Source organism: Misgurnus anguillicaudatus, chromosome 1 (assembly GCF_027580225.2).
Source record: "Misgurnus anguillicaudatus chromosome 1, ASM2758022v2, whole genome shotgun sequence".
Taxonomy (NCBI): domain Eukaryota; kingdom Metazoa; phylum Chordata; class Actinopteri; order Cypriniformes; family Cobitidae; genus Misgurnus; species Misgurnus anguillicaudatus.
In genome coordinates, this window is record NC_073337.2 from 28,272,567 (window position 1) to 28,295,294 (window position 22,728).

The 22,728-nt window shown below is 37.3% G+C and overlaps 1 protein-coding gene and 1 long non-coding RNA gene across 2 annotated transcripts in view; one reads left to right on the forward strand and one right to left on the reverse strand.

The window, feature by feature from the left end:
- Positions 1-20,083, reverse strand: part of LOC129432121 (scavenger receptor cysteine-rich type 1 protein M160-like) — a 33,860-nt gene extending 13,777 nt beyond the window's left edge. The window contains 17 exon segments of the mRNA XM_073869950.1: positions 1,459-1,773; positions 2,148-2,158; positions 2,297-2,672; positions 2,813-3,130; positions 3,206-3,529; positions 3,614-3,928; positions 4,034-4,336; positions 7,113-7,430; positions 16,553-16,867; positions 17,119-17,145; positions 17,253-17,588; positions 17,756-18,073; positions 18,154-18,477; positions 18,562-18,867; positions 19,092-19,384; positions 19,799-20,010; positions 20,012-20,083. Coding sequence (XP_073726051.1) covers positions 1,459-1,773; positions 2,148-2,158; positions 2,297-2,672; positions 2,813-3,130; positions 3,206-3,529; positions 3,614-3,928; positions 4,034-4,336; positions 7,113-7,430; positions 16,553-16,867; positions 17,119-17,145; positions 17,253-17,588; positions 17,756-18,073; positions 18,154-18,477; positions 18,562-18,867; positions 19,092-19,384; positions 19,799-20,010; positions 20,012-20,083 — 4,483 coding nt within the window.
- LOC129432463 (uncharacterized) lies at positions 12,244-14,195 on the forward strand. Its single transcript, XR_012370313.1, has 3 exons — positions 12,244-12,313; positions 13,251-13,696; positions 13,929-14,195. It is a non-coding gene; the product is annotated as an uncharacterized lncRNA (long non-coding RNA).
- Positions 20,084-22,728: the final 2,645 nt, after the last annotated feature.

The following is a 22,728-nucleotide window of genomic DNA, read 5'->3' on the forward strand; positions in this document are numbered from 1 at the left end:
ATATAAAGTATATTTTCTCTTCATGTACAGATCTTATATTTCATCTTAATACAGAATAACAGAAGTGCACCTGTCTCACTGTCTGCTTTTAGTCCATCAGTGATGACATCATCATAGTATTCTGCTGGGACTTTATTCACCATCTCTTCTACATCAACACAAAACATGTTTGAAGACAAAATACAAAATGTCTGTTTGTACATTATGACACCATGAAGTCTGATCAGTCAATAAAGTCACAAACCTTTCAGGTCACTGCCATTGGAGACATCATCATAATATTCAATCTTGTAGTCTTTTGCTATAAAGAGACTTAGACACTTTAGTTGTGAATTGTAATGTGTATATTTGTTAAGTTTGTCAAGGATTATCAAATAATTTGTCTTAATTTGAGTCAAAACCTAAATATTCAGTCTAACCTGAGAGAAGCTCATCAGCATCTTCATATCCAGAATGCTGTTCTTCAGAGATGAGACTCGCTGTTAAAGTGAAGCAGAAGATTCAGAAACATGTTGATCATTACAAACAACCTCAACCTACATTTACATCTCAGAGCACAATAATATCACATCAACCTATTTTATCTAGATTTATATTAAAACATTATTTAGACATTAAAAATATAAGTTAACTTCATTCTGCAAACACACACCTGTATCCTGACATGAACTCATCTCTCACCGGATTCAAGACAAACAGACAGGAAGAAGCGCACACACACCTGCATATAAACTTACAAGCATATGAACCCCCCTCCCCATTAACCTCCAAAAATAATCACACACACACACACACACACACACACCTGCAGCTCTGTGGAGGAATTGTGTGGTTTGAAGCCGGAGGTTTAACAGGACTAATAATAGACGAACATCATCTCAACTCACAAACATCAGACTGACTTTAATATTTCTACATCTGATTTGATTGAATAAGACAGAAGTCTCACCTCTCTGAGTGAAGTGTTTGTGTGTGTTTGTGTGTCTGTGATCAATCTCTTCATAAACTGCTTCAGTCTGAGTCCTGTGTCTCCTCTTAGAGAGAGCTGTGAGTGTAGACACACAAACACAACACATGACTGATGATACACTGAACAAGACTGTAGTGAGATTGATGTTGATGTAGTTCAATATGTCAGATGTGTACTTGTATGTGATGTGTGGATCTCTGTACCTCTCCTCATCTCTCTGTTGTGTTGAATCAGTATCAGCAGCGGCACTAAGAGCAGTAAGAGCAAAACTCCCAGTACAATCACAACCACTGGAGGATTGAAGAGAGGAGGAGTTTGTGGAGGAGTCACTGATCTCCTGTTTGTCTGAGAAACTGAAGGAGAAGCTGATGTTGTTGTTGTTGTGGCAGGAGTTGTAGACACTGACAAGTCTGTAAAATAAGAAAAACACACATATTAAAGAAACTGTTAATTACAATGAATTGATCTCTCATTGTTTTCTCTCTCACTTGCACAGATGAGTGTAACTTGTTCTTTGTGTGAGCAGTCAGTGTGATTTTTCAGGACATGAGGACAGTCCCACAGGTGAATCTCAGTCCCTCTGCACTCGACTCTGTTCATCCACACAACACCTTCACCAGCACCAAACGCTTCATTCCCATCAACACTCAATGCTGCTCCACAACCCAGCTGCCTGCAGACCACCTGAGCATCTCTGATGTCCCACAGATCATCACAGACTGAACCCCACACAGAGTTATGATAAACCTCCAGTCTCCCCGAACACAAACCCTTCCCTCCACTCAGTCTGAGAGGAAGATGATCTACATCACACACATCAAACAACATTTACAACAACACACTCAAACACAAACTGTGATTTAAATGGTTGAGTACACATAGATGGAACATGTCTTTATACAATTTTATACAGATGTAATTGTTTTATATGTAAGGAATAATTGACAACGGGCCGTTAAATTATTTAAAAATAATGCACACCTAAGGTGGTAATGCGGCACAACGCGAAGTCAGTTATTCCACTTATACCTTGGTCACCACAAACATTGCTCTGGTGCCTTTTTTTAAGACATTTTGACAGGTTAGGTGTGCGGTTACAGAAAAATAATCAACATCCATGGAACATTTCTCAGCCAATCAAAATAAAGCATTCAACAGCCCTGTGGTATAAACATACTTGAACATTGTCTCTGATGAGGAGATGGTGATGTAGAACATGACAGACGACTCCGAGGAACTTCATTAATCCCTTTATCTGAAATCATAACATGAGAAAATGTCAAATATATATATTTTTTTAAATTTCAGCAATGTACTCTTAAAAACCCTTTAGATAATACATACAAACTGTACCCAAAATACTTAGAAATATCATAAGACTGTTATTTTAATTTTATCTCACCAGAGCAGATAATGTTGGCCACTTCATCTCTACTATAGTAATCCTGTCCCCAAGCTGAAGATGGACACTGCCATATAGTGGAGTCATGTGATCGACATTTAAAGTAATCCAACCAATTCTGAGACCTCAGTCCATCTGAATAATTGGGTTCACTGGCAGATCTTCCACAGTTCAGCTCTTGACAGATCAGACTCGCTGTGTCTCTGTTCATCTGATTGTAGCAAACATTACCCCAAGATCCATTGTAGAAAACCTCCACATTCCCTTCACAACCTTCAGTTAACCTGAACTCTTTAAACTCTAGATTGAAAAGACAACTTATATCAATCACAGTCAGTACTTTAAATTTGCTAATTAAACATTTTACAATTAATGTATCTGATCAAAACATTTAAATATATTTAACCACAATCACTTCATAACTGCAGCTTTCTGTTTACCTGAGCACACGACTCCTACATCCTCCTTGTGTTTACAGTCATGATCTCCCCAGACCCGTGAAGAGCAGCTCCACAGTGACGTCTCATTCCCCTCACAGTTCACATCATCCAGCCATATGGGTCCAGAACCAGGACCAAACCAGGCTGGTACTGGCTGATTACTGAGAGCCACTCCACACTGCAGCTGTCTGCACACCACATGAGCATCTTTAATATCCCAGAAGTCATCACACACTGTACCCCATGAGCCTTTGTGAAAAACCTCCAGCCTTCCTGCACAATCTCCACCAGAACCCACCAACCTGATGGACCTCTGACCTAAGATCAGACAAATAGTTAACCATGTAAACCCATTTTAATGATGATCATATGGATAGATATTGTGATTCTGACCAAGGCAGGTGATTGTCAGCTGTTGTGTTGCGCTGCAGTTGAGAGTTTGTGGAGAGCTGCAGTTCCTCAGATGATCTTCAGTCCCAGAGCACTGGAAGCCCATCACACACTCATAACTGTGTTCATCACTGGATGAAGAGGAGTTAGTGAAGTTCAGCACAGAGCCACAGCCCAGCTGTCTGCAGACCACAGAGGATTCAGTGAGACTCCAGGAGTCCAGCAGAACTCTCCTCCAAACCTGATGAATGTAAACTTCCACCTCACCCTCACACTCTCTCTCTCCAGACAACCTCACTCGACCATCATGAAGAGACAGAGAGGAATCTGGAGAAAGGATTTGACATTTTCAGATTGATTATGATCACATTACAGTAACTTCATGTTAATGACAGAGTGAAGTTCACTCACTAGAACAAATGACTCCAACATCTTGTTTATGAGAGGATTCAGCTCGACTCCATGAAGAGATTGAACATTCTGAGAGTTTTGTTTCATTCCCCTGACAATCAAACACATCAGCCCAGATTTCACCAGATCCCTCTCCAAACCAGTCCACTCCCACAACAGACACAGCAATCCCACAATTCAGCTCTCTACAGAGAACATTGGCAGCTCTCATATTCATGCACTCATCACACACTGAGCCCCATTTACTGAAATACTGACGCTCAACTCGACCAGAACAGATATCAGAGCCGTTCACCAGTCTGAGGTCAGAGTAACCTGGACAGAGAACTGAATTCAAAACACATATTCTCAGAAGACAGTATGCTTAAATGAATATTAGTTTTATTTTAAATGTATATTATACTTCAGCATGATATTTACCAGAACATGTGAGTCCCACATCATTGTCATGAGAGCAGGTTACTTTATTTATAGTAGATGATGATGAACATGATTGAATGTTTGATTCATCTCCTCTACATTGAATCTCTTGTGTCCACACCTGCCCCTCTCCTTTACCAAAAGTATCTGCACCCAGCAGCTGTACAGGAACCCCACAGTTCAGCTCTCTACACACAACCTCTGCATCCTGATCATCAAACACAGCATCACACACTGTGCCCCATCTTCCTCCAAAATACATCTCGACTCTTCCAGAGCACAAGTGAGACCCAGCAACAAGACTTGCACTGCTGTAGTTTTTATCACCTGATTATATAGACAAAATATTAGATCACAATTAAATCCAGTTTTTCACAGAAAGAACCTGAAATCTTGTAGAATATGAGTGAAACCCAAAGGCAAGTTTGGGAACTCCATGACATGCTTTTTAATTATAGATGAAAATGAAAAATTTTATACTATTTCATGCATTATATACAGTATTGTTCAAAATAATAGCAGTACAATGTGACTAACCAGAATAATCAAGGTTTTTAGTATTTTTTTACTGCTACGTGGCAAAGAAGTTACCAGTAGGTTCAGTAGATTCTCAGAAAACAAAAAAGACCCAGCATTCATGATATGCACGCTCTTAAGGCTGTGCAATTGGGCAATTAGTTGAATTAGTTGAAAGGGGTGTGTTAAAAAAAATAGCAGTGTGGCATTCAATCACTGAGGTCATCAATTTTGTGAAGAAACAGGTGTGAATCAGGTGGCCCCTATTTAAGGATGAAGCCAACACTTGTTGAACATGCATTTGAAAGCTGAGGAAAATGGGTCGTTCAAGACATTGTTCAGAAGAACAGCGTACTTTAATTAAAAAGTTGATTGGAGAGGGGAAAACCTAGTGATGGGCAGAGCGAGGCTTCGTGAAACACTGAAACAGTTGAATCAATTGTGTCGAGGCTTCGAAACATGGTTCGAAACCGCCTCCACAGTGACATCTAGTGGTCAATCGCACGTATTACCATAGAGCAGCCTTGACAAGGTTAAAGACGAGCGCTGACAAATTGTATCCCACCTGTTGATTGATTAACACAAGTGATCAGGTGGGAGAGTGGATAGTGTCCTCGACTCTCATGCAAAAAACCCTTGGATCGAACCCCGGAAAATGCGTTATTATTACCGTTGTCACAATGAAGTTACATATTTTTTGTTGTTGTTTTAACATCTGTTTGACAACTACATGAGCTTTTAGGCTCATTATTGTCAATAACTGTGAGATGGTCTATTAAATAAATAAATAAATACCACATAAAACAATAAGAAATTAATAAAATATATCAAGCCACCATGTCACATATAAATATCTGCTGTGTGTGGAAGGAATTAGCCTACTTCTTTTTTTACAGATAATTTCTCCAGCCTTTAAAAAACTCCTCTCACAAAAACCCACAAGGTCAATATGCGTTTATTTCACTTTTATACAGATGTGCGATGGTGTTGTCTGTTCCCGACCGTGCCAAGGCTGATTCGGCAGACCACACCTGATGAAACACTTAGTGAAACACTTCGAGGCTTCATTTGGTCATAGTCACGTGACATGGGTGTTTTGAATCACGCTTCGGATCAGTGTTTCGACACATCTGCGCTTCGGGATCTCGCAAAGCTTCGGAACGACTGTTTCGCGTCAGCCATCCCTAGGAAAACCTATAAAGAGGTGCAAAAAATGATAGGCTGTTCAGCTAAAATGATCTCCAATGCCTTAAAATACAGAGAACAACCAGAGAGACGTGGAAGAAAACGGAAGACAACCATCAAAATGGATAGAAGAATAACCAGAATGGCAAAGGCTCAGCCAATGATCACCTCCAGGATGATCAAAGACAGTCTGGAGTTAGAATCCACCGCAAAGTCCCTCTGTTAAAAAAAGGCATGTGCAGAAGAGGTTACAATTTGCCAAAGAACACATCAACTGGCCTAAAGAGAAATGGAGGAACATTTTGTGGACTGATGAGAGTAAAATTGTTCTTTTTGGGTCCAAGGTCCACAGGCAGTTTTTGAGACGACCCCCAAACTCTGAATTCAAGCCACATTACACAGTGAAGACAGTGAAGCATGGAGGTGCAAGCATCATGATATGGGCATGTTTCTCCTACTATGGTGTTGGGCCTATTTATCGCATACCAGGGATCATGGATCAGTTTGCATATGTTAAAATACTTGAAGAGGTCATGTTGCCCTATGCTGAAGAGGACATGCCCTTGAAATGGTTGTTTCAACAAGACAATGACCCAAAACACACTAGTAAACGGGCAAAGTCTTCGTTCCAAACCAACAAAATTAATGTTATGGAGTGGCCAGCCCAATCTCCAGACCTTAATCCAATTGAGAACTTGTGGGGTGATATCAAAAATGCGGTTTCTGAAGCAAAACCAAGAAATGTGAATGAATTGTGGAATGTTGTTAAAGAATCATGGAGTGGAATAACAGCTGAGAGGTGCAAGTTGGTTGACTCCATGCCACACAGATGTCAAGCAGTTTTAAAAAACTGTGGTCATACAACTAAATATTAGTTTAGTGATTCACAGGATTGCTAAATAAAAAATGTTTGTACAAAATAGTTTTGTACAGTCAAAGGTAGACACTGCTATTTTTTTGAACACACCCCCTTCAACCAACTGCCCAACTGCACAGCCTCAAGAGCGCGCACACCATGAATGCTGGGTCTTGTTTGTTTTCTGAGAATCTACTGAACCTACTGGTAACTTGTTTGCCACGTAGCAATAAAAAATATACTAAAAACCTTGATTATTCTGGTTAGTCACATTGTACTGCTATTATTTTGAACAATACTGTATATATATCACATAGATGTCACTCATAATGTTGGATAATATATTAACTTCAAATTCATTGTATAGACTTGCAATGGACTTTGCACTTTGTATCCAAGATACAAATCTACACTAAAATATAATGATCTAATTATCAGCTATTCAAACTATTTTCATTTGTATATCCTGTGACCGAATGATGTTGTTATTAGTCATGAATTAACAGGAAAATATTAAGAGAAGCTCACCTGAGCAGCTCACACTAGCACCACCAGAACGAGAAATATACTGAGAAAACGTTTCGTCTGTTTTACAGTTCTTCAGTGAGTACTCTGATCCACTACAACTCACATCAAACATTGTGATTGGTCCTGATCCTCTTCCAAATTTACCCCCACCCAGAGCCTCTACAGCCTCTCCACAGCCCAGCTCTCTACACACCACTGCAGCATCTGTCAGATCCCAATTATCACCAGACACTGTTCCCCACTGACCATCATGAAGAACCTCAACTCTACCAGAACAACGACTGCCACCCTTCACCAACCTCACATTAAAATCTGAAACATAGGCTAAGAGACAGATGCAAAGGAGAACAAACATGAAAAAGCTAAAAAAAACCAAACACATTATAATAAAGTAATATATATATCAAATCTATTTTTGCACCGCAAGTGTGTACTTACCAGCAGTAATGATCATTACTACAGAGGAGAGTAAAATGAGTGTGAGACCGATCTCCATAATCCTCTTCTGTACACACAGACTGATAGAGAATAATGAGAAGTCAATGTAAAGAGAGAGAGAGAGAGAGAGAGAGAGACCAATCACGCTCTCTGTTACCTTATTAGAAATAAGAAAGGAAATCATCAAACAACTTGAGTGACAAATCAGAAGAGATATTTTTGATTTTCTCCATATATATCAGCAGAACGTCAGCGCTGATGAACGACGCTCCTCCCTCCATGTTCAGAGGAGACAAACACCTGCAAGAGTCAAGATAAATTTACATCAAATAAATGAAACACTTCAGTATCTATTCAGCATCAAATCCTGTTGTGTGCAGATGTACAGGAAACTATAAGATCACTTCACACTCATACACTTTAATACAAACACAGAGATATCCAGAGGTGTAAAGTACACAAATATTTTTACTTTACTCAAATACATTTTTTATCTGTTCATAATGAACTTCATTTAATACTTAATGACATTAAATATCTAGTACTTAATTACATTTACTCGAGTATAAATAAGAGAGTACTACATTTATTGTACTTAAGTATTAAAGGTAAAAATAATATTGCAGTGAAAAGTACAATATTATGCATCAGAATGTGGTAAAGTTTTTTATATAAGAGAGTAAAACTGATAAAAGTACAGATAGTTGAGTAGTGAGTAAAAATACTTTACTACTTCACACCTCTGAATATATCTCTGTATAAATATATGAAATACATTGAACATTGAAATTAAAATATTTAATGTACATTTCTACTCAGTTTATTTAAACAAAAAAGACCAAACGTCCAATAAAATAAAAATCAATTAAAATCACATTATCTGTTGAAAACCTGAATAAAAATAAAATCTGTTGCAGAATATAAAACATGTCTACATTAAATCAATCAATATATCTACTAGGGGTATCGCGATTCTCCAAATCCTCGATTCGATTACATTTTCGATTCTGATGTCACGATTCAATTCGATTCTCGATTTTTAAATGAATTTTTTTAAAGACAAAAAAATTATATGCCTTTATTATTATTATTATTATAGTTTCACATTAACATGCACATTGCATGCTTTTCCTCACATGGAGGTTTGTGGGCTTTACTTTACGCGAGAGAGCTTGTAGAGAGAGAATTCCTTCTTGCACTCTGTCCGAAGGCAGATCACTAGGTAGTAACCCTGTTTATGATATGCATTTCAAGGAGTTGTAGCAATACATCCCTCGTGTTTAAAATATAAATCGCGTTCCGCTGGATGGATGTTTTTAAAGGCACTTCTGAGAGTTTATTTTCCCCCGCTTGGCAAGCCGACCGGACGTGACATGGGGGCGTGGCAGCATCGGCGATCCCATTTTTTAATTCGAAGTTCTAGGTTGTGACTTAATTTCGATCGATTTAGATTTAAAATCAAAATCGTGACACCCTTAATAACTACAGAATATAACATTCATACAGCAGCATCTCAGGTCATGTAATATTGTAATGCTTTATTTATCCACTAGATGTCAGTCACAGATCTGTCAATCAAAGCATCAGTAAATGTTGATGAATCTTCACTGTGGCTCATGTTTTGATGTCTAATTTCACTGCACTTTGATTTTGAAGAGTAATGAAGATTTTTGCTGTAAACAATCACTGATAAATATACATACACAAGTCATGAAGGTGAGCCCTGGGCTATAAGGCTCAACAATCCAGGATGTTAGAGAAAAGCCACCGATGTTTATTGATTTTTAAATTCATGGGCCCTTCACCTATTACCTCCAACACAAGGCTCTTGGACTGTGAGGGATTCATGAAACTTCAGTGACTATCAAGGCCTGAAGCCCCAAACCTTCTAATAGGATCTTTGTTACATCAAATTATATTTATTTAAACCACTGTTTGAAGCCAGAACATGAATCATTAAATAGCATTAGTTTTAGTACAGCCACACACAGCTCCAATGTCATTGTCGTCAGCCATAAAGCTCTGCAGAGAGTTGTGTGAACTGCCCGCCACATTGTAGTAGGTGAGCTTCCCTTCCTCCAGGACATCTACACCAGGCGGTATGCGAGGAAAGCCAGAAAGATCATGAGCGACACCAGCCACTCGTCAAATGGATCTGCTGCCCTCAGGCAGACATCTCCGCAGCATCTGGTCCTGTACGAGCCGACTGAGAGACAGTTTCTTTCCGTAGTCCATCAGACTCCTGAACAGCCAGAACTGATAAATCCCCACACATATCCCACAACATTCACTACACCCCAAACCAAAACACAAACATCTGCTCTATATTGTAAAGCACCTTAATAATCTACAATGCCACCATCATGCCAGGAGACTATTTACGGGCAGTGTGTAATATCATTGTGCCTCCTGCAGTCACTGTTTAAACATCTGCAGATACTATAAGCTGTAAATATCTGATATAAGCTTCACACTGTAAATGTAAAAATATTACTTGACTAGAAAGAAATATTTTTCCTGCACAACCCAGTATACAGCATGACATCTCCATTCAACTGGGCAATACAACCATTACTCCTCCAAAACTGTCAGAAACCTCAGTGTAGTCTTTGATGACAAAATATTCTTCATGATTACATTTCAAGGAGAGCGCAATCATGCCGATTTGCGTTATACAATATCATAAAGATAAACTCATTCCTTACGGAGCATTCTGCACAACTCCTGATCCAGGCCCCCATAATCTCCAGGCTGGACTACTGTAATGCTCTCCTTGCTGGCCTTCCTGCACAGCTTATCAAACCACTCCAATTGTTTCATCTTCCAAAAGCCTAAAAGGTCTCATGTGACGCCGCTCTTCATCTCTCTCCACTAGCTACCAATTGAAGCGCATGTCAGGAAGGAAGTCACTACTGCTCACCTACAGAACTTTCACTGGCACTGCACCGGCATACTTTCACACTTTCCTGCATTCCTACACCCCATCCAAAACGTTACGTTCAGCAAATGACCGGCGCTTTGTCATACCTTCACAAAAGGGCACAAAATCACGTTCCACCTCATTTTCCTTTATTACTCCCTGCTGCCTTACTGGCTGATTACTAAGAGTCACTCCACAGGTAGACGCTGTCTGTAAAAAATCACATCAACGTATGTTTTTTTACCGTAAACTTAGGAATTTTAATGTTGATAATACTTTTATGAGGATGTTTTACTGTTGTTTGATTGAATCCATTATTTCATTTGCTCTTGTGAGTTGGTTCGGGTCCCTTTCACTTAAAAACAAGAGCAGGCTTCAAAACATAGTGAAGGTGTGCGGCAAAATTTCCCACAATTCTTTGCCTGGTTTAAACAATTTATATGAGATTAGGACTGTTAAAAAGGCACATTCAATCTTAGCTGATCCATGCCACCCATTGTACGGCTGTTTTATTTTGTTGCCGTCAGGTCGTAGATTCAAACTGCCTAAATGCAGTACCAACAGACACAAACATTCCTTTGTTCCCGCTGCTATAGGTGGTCTTAACAAGTTAATGTGAGTTGCGGACTTTTGTGTTGTATGTATTGAATTTATTCCTGTTGATTGTATGGTCGTTGTTTTGTGTAATGTGAATTGTATGCTGCTGCACAACAAATTGCCCCTCGGGGATAATAAAGTTTCTTGAACTTGAACTCCAAACTGCATCTGTCTGACATAAGCATCATTAATATCTCAGGAGTCATCACACACTGTACCCTATGAACATACAGTATAAAAATGACCAATAAATTATCCTATCAGTATAAACATCTATTTCTAAATCTATAAATACAACAAGTGCCCTAATAAAAACATTCGTACATTTAATAAATAAACAATCTAATACATCTACTGAATATATAATTCTCAATATACAGTACTTACAGCATTTAATAATGTAATACTTCATTCATCCACTAGATGGCAGAACTGTCAATCAAATCATCAGTAAACGTTGTCATATATGAAGACTCTTCACTGTGCTTTAGTTTATGTTTTGACTTTGTTCCCAATGTAAAAATTAAAGTCTGATTTCACTGCACTTTTATTTTGAGGTCAAATTATTCTCACTGAACACAACACTGACCTACAATACTCAAAACCTTCCCAGACTTTGTTTTAACTCAATTTCTTAAATCCAGAAGAAAACACAGGGGCTAATTTTACTATAATAATTGCACAAGGAGACAAATCTCACCACAATCATCTCAATATTATTTTAACATCTTACCTGTTTGACTACATGGTCAAACTCATCGACCTCTGATACTGCACTCGTGCTTCTGTCCTAATCACAGCCAATCCGACAGAGAGCCATAACACACTCATATGCGACCGATATTAGGCTACTTTTATAACATTTACGACTGGTTAAAAATGTTTAAGTAACATAAACCAGTGTGAGGTTGATTTATCTTCTACTGACACCATGCGGTCATGACTGAAACAACAGCAAACACTCCTCTGATCTCACACATGAGCGCGCTCCAAACATCACGCGCGCGTCAAAGACCACTGTGTGTTTAAATATAACTGTTTATTAAAACATAATAGGCTATAGGAAAATGTTGTGTTTTTGAAGCAAAGTCATTGATTGTTGACATAAATTGTGAATTTAAGACGTGAGGAGTCAAATCGATGTTTAATTTTGATTATTAATGCCTGAAGTCATTACGTCATCATTGGTGGTCCTTCACTCGTCAGACGGCTCTGTTGTTGTTGTGGGAGCGCAACTGAGGCAAATCTTACATAATTCTTTAAAAATGTAATTAAAGTGAATGTCTGATAAAAGTAAACATGTTTAAAGTGATGCTGCATATGAGGGTTCATCATATAATGTTCAAAGATGTTTCTAATAATAGTTAAAGAGGGTGTGTAGACGATTGCTTGTTTTTGTGCTTCAAATACTAAAAACATTAATATCAGAGATAAAACAAGTTTACGAAATAAGCCAGACTTATTGTCAGTCGATTCGGTTCCATTAAGCAAACTTGGAACTCAGGTACTATAACTTATACTTGGAAACTAGCTTGGTCCGGGGAAGGCTAACTGCCAAGCATCAGTTGTTGCTAAACTAGACTTCCACTAACACTGAACTGTAAATGCCATGATATTACCGGTAACTCTCTGACATTTTATTTGACTTTATAAATCAGTGTAAAAATTAACTTTTATACTAAATTTAACACAATTTGTTAAAAAATAATAATTAATACAATATAGACATGTTTAATTATATGATATGTGATCTCAAATGTTTAGACCAATGCATTATACATTTTATTATAATTAGTTTTCTGTACGTTGTATTTATTTTCTCCTTTATGTGAAGCACTTTGGCTCCAAGCCTTCGTCAGGGAGTAAACACATTAAAAACAATCTCTTCCTGTTTTTTGATGTGTGTTTACTCCCTGACGAAGGCTTGTTCGTCGAAACGCATTGGATTTATTTACCATGTCCAAAGTTTTTAATTAGGTTTATTATGACCAATCCATATCAATAATTATTATTTTTTACTTTTTTAAGAGAGTGCCTTGGAGTTTTTTTTTGGTTTGTTAAACTTTATATATAAAAACAGCTGATAAACGAAACATCTGCATTATGTTAACAGAAACGAGTGTATTTGAATCAGTTCTGCTGAAATCTTCTCTAATATCTGTCTCATATTTCCTCAGGAGATTTACTTTACGAGACGAAGAGATAAAACATGAATATGACAAACTACTTTACAAGAAAAGATGGATTTGTAACAGTCAACAGTTCAGTTAGAGGAAAATCCCGAGCATCCGAAACATCTTTACCTGACTGAAAAGAAACGATTAGAAGAAGAAGAAGAGGAGAGAAAGAAGAAGAGATGGAAAGAGAGAGCAGTGAATGAAGAGAAGAAACTCAAACACAACACCTGACATCTCTGCTGACCAAACTCATTCATGTCATGAAGCAGAAATCACAACACAATCTGAAAGATAAACCTCACAAAATTATGACTGTTTATTATCATCTGTTTTTCATTTGTATTATTTTAAAATTGTGTTTTGTGTTTTATTGTTGTGTAGCTTTATTGAATGAACACATAGAAGATAATGAGAAGATAAAGGAGGAGCTGAGAGGATAAAGAGAGGTGAGGAGAGAAGAAACTGACCATGATAACATCCAGTAGATGTGTGATATAACAAAGATATTACATTATAACAACACACAGACAGATTCATCACACAACTACACACAAATACACATGTTATTAAGATGAAGTTGTGTTATTTGTTTTCTGTAGTTTCCTCAATCCTTTAATTTTATGATGAATCTTTTATGTCAGACACAAATCACTGATGTTTGATTTATTTTACCTGCAGGAATTCAAGACAAAACTCCAAGAAGAGTGAAGTCGAGCTCAATCTACAGATGAATCTGTTACTGCAGAAGATCCAAACTCAACACAAATCATTCAATAGCAGTAAGACTCAAATCCCTCAGCTTTAAATTGTTTAAAACATTGATGTTGAAATGCACCTTCACACAAGAAACTGTGCTGTTTAGACGGCCGTTTAAATAAAACCACATTTGTGTACAGTATGATCCTCTCTGATATTTTATTTATACTCTTGTCAAACCAGACATAAAAATAAAAATGTACCTTTTCTATCAAAGCAAAGCATGTGATATTCAATAAAACACTATTAAAATATCAATAAAACATCAGGCACTGTAGCTTTAGTAGCAAAATTTGATCACTTATTTGATTTTAAGCCGTAATATGATTTCATGACATGAGACAGTGGGTGTGGTTATTGAGTCACACAGTCCCTCCCACTTTGTTTGGCTCCTCCCCCACATCATCATAATCTGTTGTGTAAAACAGAAGCACATTTATATTGTTTTATTAATTGTATGAAGATTTTAAACTGAAAAATGTAAATAGATAATATATAAAGATAAAATATATTATAATATACATCTTTAAATGAGATCTAGAGGTTAATAATCTACCTAACAGGTTTGTCACATCTTCGCTGTCATTCTTCACATCATCATACTCCTCCTGAACTCTCTCTGATGAAGTCACATGACAAACAACTCATATTGTGATTTGTAATACATCATGTCATAGACATATTTCTCTTTCTAAAAACTAACTGATAACAGCTGATAAAGTCACAATGACTGAATTAATGCTATAATAGACATACATAAGAAACTTAGATGTACTGCTTGATAAATGTGCAGTTCTGTGTAACTCACCTATTACACCTTGAAAGTTCTGTCCATTGATGATGACATCATCATAACTCTCTGTTGTGTTCACATACATAAGAGATAAACAACAAATCCCATCAGAATGACAAAGAGCCAGTAAACCTACATTATATCTGTACTGAGCGTCACTTTAAATAGATGTTACGTTACAAAAACAGCCTAGAAATGAAGTAAAATCACCTTTTTGAAGATCAGAGTTTTGTCCTGTGGTGATGACATCATCATACTTCTCAAGTGTGTCTTCTACAAATATAACATGAAACACACGTCATCACACCCATAGAGATATAAAGTATATTTTCTCTTCATGTACAGATCTTATATTTCATCTTAATACAGAATAACAGAAGTGCACCTGTCTCACTGTCTGCTTTTAGTCCATCAGTGATGACATCATCATAGTATTCTGCTGGGACTTTATTCACCATCTCTTCTACATCAACACAAAACAGTTTGAAAACAAAATACAAAATGTCTCTTTATATACCATCTGATCAGTCAATAAAGTCACAAACCTTTCAGGTCACTGCCATTGGAGACATCATCATAATATTCAATGTTGTAGTCTTTTGCTATAAGAGACTCAGAAACTTTAGTATTGTGAATTGTAATGTGTATATTTGTCAAGGATTATCAAATAATTTGTCTTAATTTGAGTCAAAACCTAAATATTGACGTTCAGTCGTCTAACCTGAGAGAAGCTCATCAGCATCTTCATATCCAGAATGCTGTTCTTCAGAGATGAGACTCCCTGTTAAAGTGAAGCAGAAGAGTCAGAAACATGTTGATCATTACAAACAACCTCAACCTACATTTACATCACAGAGCACAAAAATATCACATCAACCTATTTTATCTAGATTTATATTAAAACATTATTTAGACATTAAAAATATAAGTTAACTTCATTCTGCAAACACACACCTGTATCCTGACATGAACTCATCTCTCACCGGATTCAAGACAAACAGACAGGAAGAAGCGCACACACACCTGCATATAAACTTACAAGCATATGAACCCCCCTCCCCATTAACCTCCAAAAATAATCACACACACACACACACACACCTGCAGCTCTGTGGAGGAATTGTGTGGTTTGAAGCCGGAGGTTTAACAGGACTAATAATAGACAAACATCAGCTCAACTCACAAACATCAGACTGACTTTAATATTTCTACATCTGATTTGATTGAATAAGACAGAAGTCTCACCTCTCTGAGTGAAGTGTTTGTGTGTGTTTGTGTGTCTGTGATCAATCTCTTCATAAACTGCTTCAGTCTGAGTCCTGTGTCTCCTCTTAGAGAGAGCTGTGAGTGTAGACACACAAACACAACACATGACTGATGATACACTGAACAAGACTGTAGTAAGATTGATGTTGATGTAGTTCAATATGTCAGATGTGTACTTGTATGTGATGTGTGGATCTCTGTACCTCTCCTCATCTCTCTGTTGTGTTGAATCAGTATCAGCAGCGGCACTAAGAGCAGTAAGAGCAAAACTCCCAGTACAATCACAACCACTGGAGGATTGAAGAGAGGAGGAGTTTGTGGAGGAGTCACTGATCTCCTGTTTGTCTGAGAAACTGAAGGAGAAGCTGATGTTGTTGTTGTGGCAGGAGTTGTAGACACTGACGAGTCTGTAAAATAAAAAAAAACACACATATTAAAGAAAGTGCTGAAATGATAATGAATTCATCTCTCAGTGTTTTCCTCTCACCTGCACAGATGAGTCTAACTTGTTCTTTGTGTGAGCAGTCAGTGTGATTTTTCAGGACATGAGGACAGTCCCACAGGTGAATCTCAGTCCCTCTGCACTCGACTCTGTTCATCCACACAACACCTTCACCAGCACCAAACGCTTCATTCCCATCAACACTCAATGCTGCTCCACAACCCAGCTGCCTGCAGACCACCTGAGCATCTCTGATGTCCCACAGATCATCACAGACTGAACCCCACACAGAGTTATGATAAACCTCCAGTCTCCCCGAACACAAACCCTTCCCTCCACTCAGTCTGAGAGGAAGATGATCTACATCACACACATCAAACAACATTTACAACAACACAGGATTGAAACTAAAATTGGGGTTTAAAAGTAAAATTTACATATATAGCAAATGTATTTATCATTTCTGTGTAAAATATTGGGTTTTATTTATATTCAGATTTAAATGTGGAATACAAATATTTACTGTTAATACAGATATTTATCATTTGTAATGTTTAAGAAAACACAAGCTTAGAGTATTTTTTTTATGTTTTGTTATCATAAAAGCATACTTAAACATTGTCTCTGATGAGGACGTGCTGATGCAGAACATGACAGACGACTCCGAGGAACTTCATGAATCACCTTATCTAAGATCATAACATGAGAAAATGTAATTACACATTGAACACAACAAAAAACTCACTAAACTCACTAAATAGTTTCTTAAATTTCATCTCACCAGAGCAGATAATATTGGCCACTTCATCTTCACTACAGTGATTCTGTCCCCAGGGTGCAGATGGACACTGCCACAGATTTGAGTCGTGTGGTCGACATTTAAAGTAATCCAACCAATTCTGAGACCTCAATCCATCTGAAGAACTGAGTTCACTGGCAGATCTTCCACAGTTCAGCTCTTGACAGATCAAACTCGCTGTGTCACTTTCCATCTGATTCCAGCAAACATTACCCCAGGATCCATTGTAGAAAACCTCCACATTCCCTTCACAGCCTTCAGTTAACCTGAACTCTTTAAACTCTAGATTGAAAAGTTGGATTAAGAATGAGTTTAAGATGAATTTAAGCTGCCATAAGAAAGCAAATAACTCAAAACAAATTTTTCTTCATTAATTAGATGCAGCTGCACATCATTCACATATACAATTAACTGAGAGACAAAACATTTTCTACATTTCAACTCCTTACTTGAGCACACGACTCCTACATCCTCCTTGTGTTTACAGTCATGATCTCCCCAGACCCGTGAAGAGCAGCTCCACAGTGACGTCTCATTCCCCTCACAGTTCACATCATCCAGCCATATGGGTCCAGAACCAGGACCAAACCAGGCTGGTACTGGCTGATTACTGAGAGACACTCCACACTGCAGCTGTCTGCACACCACATGAGCATCTTTAATATCCCAGAAGTCATCACACACTGTACCCCATGAGCCTTTGTGAAAAACCTCCAGCCTTCCTGCACAATCTCCACCAGAACCCACCAACCTGACGGAGTTCTGACCTGAGATCAGACAAAGAGTTAACTACAGACTATGTGAACCCATTTTAATTAATCATATGGATAGATATTATAATTCTGACCAAGGCAGGTGATTGACAGCTGTTGTCTGGAGCTGCAGTTGAGAGTTTGTGGAGATCTGCAGTTCCTCAGATGATCTTCAGTCCCAGAGCACTGGAAGCCCATCACACACTCATAACTGTGTTCATCACTGGATGAAGAGGAGTTAGTGAAGTTCAGCACAGAGCCACAGCCCAGCTGTCTGCAGACCACAGAGGATTCAGTGAGACTCCAGGAGTCCAGCAGAACTCTCCTCCAAACCTGATGAATGTAAACTTCCACCTCACCCTCACACTCTCTCTCTCCAGACAACCTCACTCGACCATCATGAAGAGACAGAGAGGAATCTGGAGAAAGGATTTGACATTTTCAGATTGATTACGATCACACTACAGTAACTTCATGTTAATGACAGATTGAAGTTCACTCACTAGAACAAATGACTCCAACATCTTGTTTATGAGAGGATTCAGCTCGACTCCATGAAGAGATTGAACATTCTGAGAGTTTTGTTTCATTCCCCTGACAATCAAACACATCAGCCCAGATTTCACCAGATCCCTCTCCAAACCAGTCCACTCCCACAACAGACACAGCAATCCCACAATTCAGCTCTCTACAGAGAACATTGGCAGCTCTCATATTCATGCACTCATCACACACTGAGCCCCATTTACTGAAATACTGACGCTCAACTCGACCAGAGCAGATATCAGAGCCGTTCATCAGTCTTACTGCTGTGTAACCTGGACAAAGATTTCAAAGATTATTAAAAACACATAGACAAGAGAATAGAAATTTAATAAAGATGTATGTTTTGAACACCACATTAACTAGTTAAAGATCTCAAAGCTTATTGAAACAGTTTAAACCAATTTTCTCTCAAGATGGATTTGCTTAAACAAATACTAGATTCAAATGCTTCTTTAAAAAAGGGTTCAGCACTGATATTTACCAGAACATGTGAGTCCCACATCATTGTCATGAGAGCAGGTTACTTTAGTTATAGTTGATGATGAACATGATCGAATTAGTGATTCGTCTCCTCTACATTGAATCTCTTGTGTCCACACCTGCTCCTCTCCTTTACCAAAAGTATCTGCACCCAGCAGCTGTACAGGAACCCCACAGTTCATCTCTCTACACACAACCTCTGCATCCTGATCATCAAACACAGCATCACACACTGTTCCCCATCTTCCTCCAAAATACATCTCAACTCTCCCAGAGCACAAATGAGAACCAGCAACAAGACTTGCACTGCCATAGTGTTTATCACCTGTTTATACAGACAGAATGAACAGCACAGAAAATGAGATCACAATGAAATCACAGAAATAACCTGGACTCTCCTAGAACATCTGTGAAACCCAAACAAAAGTCTGGGAACTTCATGACATGCTTTTTAAATTATAGATAAAAATAAAACATTTTATATTAGTTTATGCATTATATATATTACATAGATGTCACTCATGATATTGGATAATATTTTAACAGCAAATTCATTGTTTAGACTTAAAATGGACTTTGTACTTTGAATCCATGATCAAAAATCTACACTAGAACATAATTCTCACAGCTATTCAAACTATTTTAATTTGTATATCATGCGACAAAATTATGTTGTTATTATTCATGAATTAACAGGAAAATATTTATAGAAGCTCACCTGAGCAGATCACACCAGCATCATCAGAATGAGGACAGTTAGATTTTTGTGATCTGCAGTCCATCAGTGAGGCCTCTGATCCACTACAGCCCACATCAGACATTGTGATTGGTCCTGATCCTTGTCCAAACTGACCATAGTGTGCACTTACAGCCTCTCCACAGCCCACCTCTCTACACACCACTGCAGCATCTTTCAGATCCCAATCCCAAGACCACACACTGTTCCCCACTGACGATCTTTAAGAACCTCAACTCTACCAGCACAAGGACTGCCACCATTCACCAACCTCACATTAAAATCTGATAGATGAAAAAAGCAAAAACGATATTAACTATATTGATGCTCATTAAAGTAATTCGTATAAAATAATTAATATAATTTAATCAATATTATTACTTACCAGCAGTAATGTTGATTACTACAGAGGAGAGTAAAATGAGTGTGAGACAGATCTCCATAATCCTCTACTGTACACACAGACTGATAGAGAATAATGAGAAGTCAATGTAAAGAGAGAGAGAGAGAGAGAGAGAGAGAGAGACCAATCACGCTCTCTGTTACCTTATTAGAAATAAGAAAGGAAATCATCAAACAACTTGAGTGACAAATCAGAAGAGATATTTTTGATTTTCTCCATATATATCAGCAGAACGGCAGCGCTGATGAACGACGCTCCTCCCTCCATGTTCAGAGGAGACAAACACCTGCAAGAGTGAAGATAAATTTACATCAAATAAATGAAACACTTCAGTATCTATTCAGCATCAAATCCTGTTGTGTGCAGATGTACAGGAAACTTTATGATCACTTCAAACACACTCATACACTTTAATATAAACTCACACATACACTCACAAATATATCCATTTCGTAAATGTGAAATGAAATATATTGAACATCTATAATTAAAGTATTAAATGGACATTTCTATTCTGTTTAATCAATCAAAAATAGGACAGAACATAAATTATTAGTTATTGATAACAATGTATATAACAAAATTACAACATCTGTTGCATAACTTAAAAATGTTGCAGAACAAAAAAAACTCTACATTACATTTATCAGTAAATTATTAAATATATCCACATAATATAATATATCTATCAATATGTTTGCAGCAGCATGTTTGTCTACTTAATATTGTGATACTTTATTTATCCACTAGATGGCAGCAACAGACTGTCAATCAAAGCATCAGTAAATGTGACTGTAAAGAATCTTCACTGTGGCTCACATTTTGACGTTTTATGTTCCCACTGATTTCACTGCACTTTTATTTAGTGTAATGAAGATGTTTACTCTTAACCTTTACTGAGAAACATCTATGAATAAGCAATGAATTCTGAAACTTTAAAAAACATGAGCCCTTTACAAGTGATAATCTGCTCCTAGGTTTGCAAATACTAACAGTTTCCTACAAAGGGGAGAGTGAAATACAACTTTGTTATTATAAAATGTCTTACCTGTTTGACAGTATTCAGTTTGACAGATCAATGATTGCCTCCATCTCATGAGTCATCTTTCAATTCATAATCATATCAGGCCCATAAATCTTGTTTGATGTCTCTCCTATGCACAGTATAAAAATAAAACAATTTTGTATAAAAATGTGATTTTATATTACAACAAATATATAACAACAATGCTCCTAATGTAAGGTCCACACTCTCAGCATTCTCAGTGATGCATGAATATAATTTGTGCTGTCAGCTTGTATAATTTATTTGTTGCATTGCAGAAACAAATTTTGTTTTCATTCTATAGCAGCAGATGCAATGAATAACTAACGCGATTGTTAAAATAACATAAGCAGCATTAATCACAGTGTGAGATTGATTTATTCTCTACTGCCACCATGCGGTCATGACTGAAACAACAGCCACACCACTCGAAACAACTAAATATGGCGCCATCTGCTGGTGAAAATGTTGTAAAGCAACAAGATCTCAGTCCAAACATTTGACAGTTTTTATAAAATATATATAATAAAAGGTTTATCTAAAAATATGTTTAAAAAAATAAATTATTTAACTTAATTAAGACATATGTAAAAGTTAATGTTTTTAGTTTTATTTATTAGGCTAAAAAGATCTTTAACACTTTAATCCCTTTTTAATTATGCACATTTTTGTCATTAAATATGTCAATAAACAAAAGTAGCAAAATGGTAGTGTTATCAGTCAGAAGGATAATGTTTTATGAACTTGCATAATAAAACTGACCCGAGTTCACCTAACCATATTACACTGGTCATTTGTGATCAACTCCCCCTGGTGGTGAACCATCGGATTTTCAAAACTGTTATTACGTATTGAAGCATCGTTTGCTAAAATCACGTCACTTGGCCAGTTTGAAACACGCTCCGAATCACTGATTCGAAACAAAAGATTCATAAATATTTCGAGGCTTCTAGAAGCAATCGCCTATCACTAAACACACACGTGCTTTGGTAATACATTGAACAAGTGTACCTTATTCCTACCGAGATTAGACTGTTGATGCATAACGAGCAGAGGGACATTTAATTATATGTTAAAAACATTGATTTCTATTTAAAATATATTGTTTTTAACACGAAGGCATGTGCGCCTGTGGAAGTGCAATACAGTGTCTATCCAGAAGATGGCAGTACAACACTTACAAACCGGTCACATCCTTGGCTTACCACATGATGGAGCTCTTTAGGATGACAGCCCAAATCTTTCAAGAGGGTTTGTTGTTGTGGGAGCTCAACTGAGCTAAATCTTACATGATTCTTTAAAAATGTAATTAAACTGAACGTCTGATAAAAGTAAACATGTTTAAAGTGATGCTGCATATGAGGGTTCATCATATAATGTTCAAAGATGTTTCTGATAATAGTTAAAGAGTTATTAGTTAAATGTTTTTGTGCTTCAAATACTAAAAGCATTAATAGCAG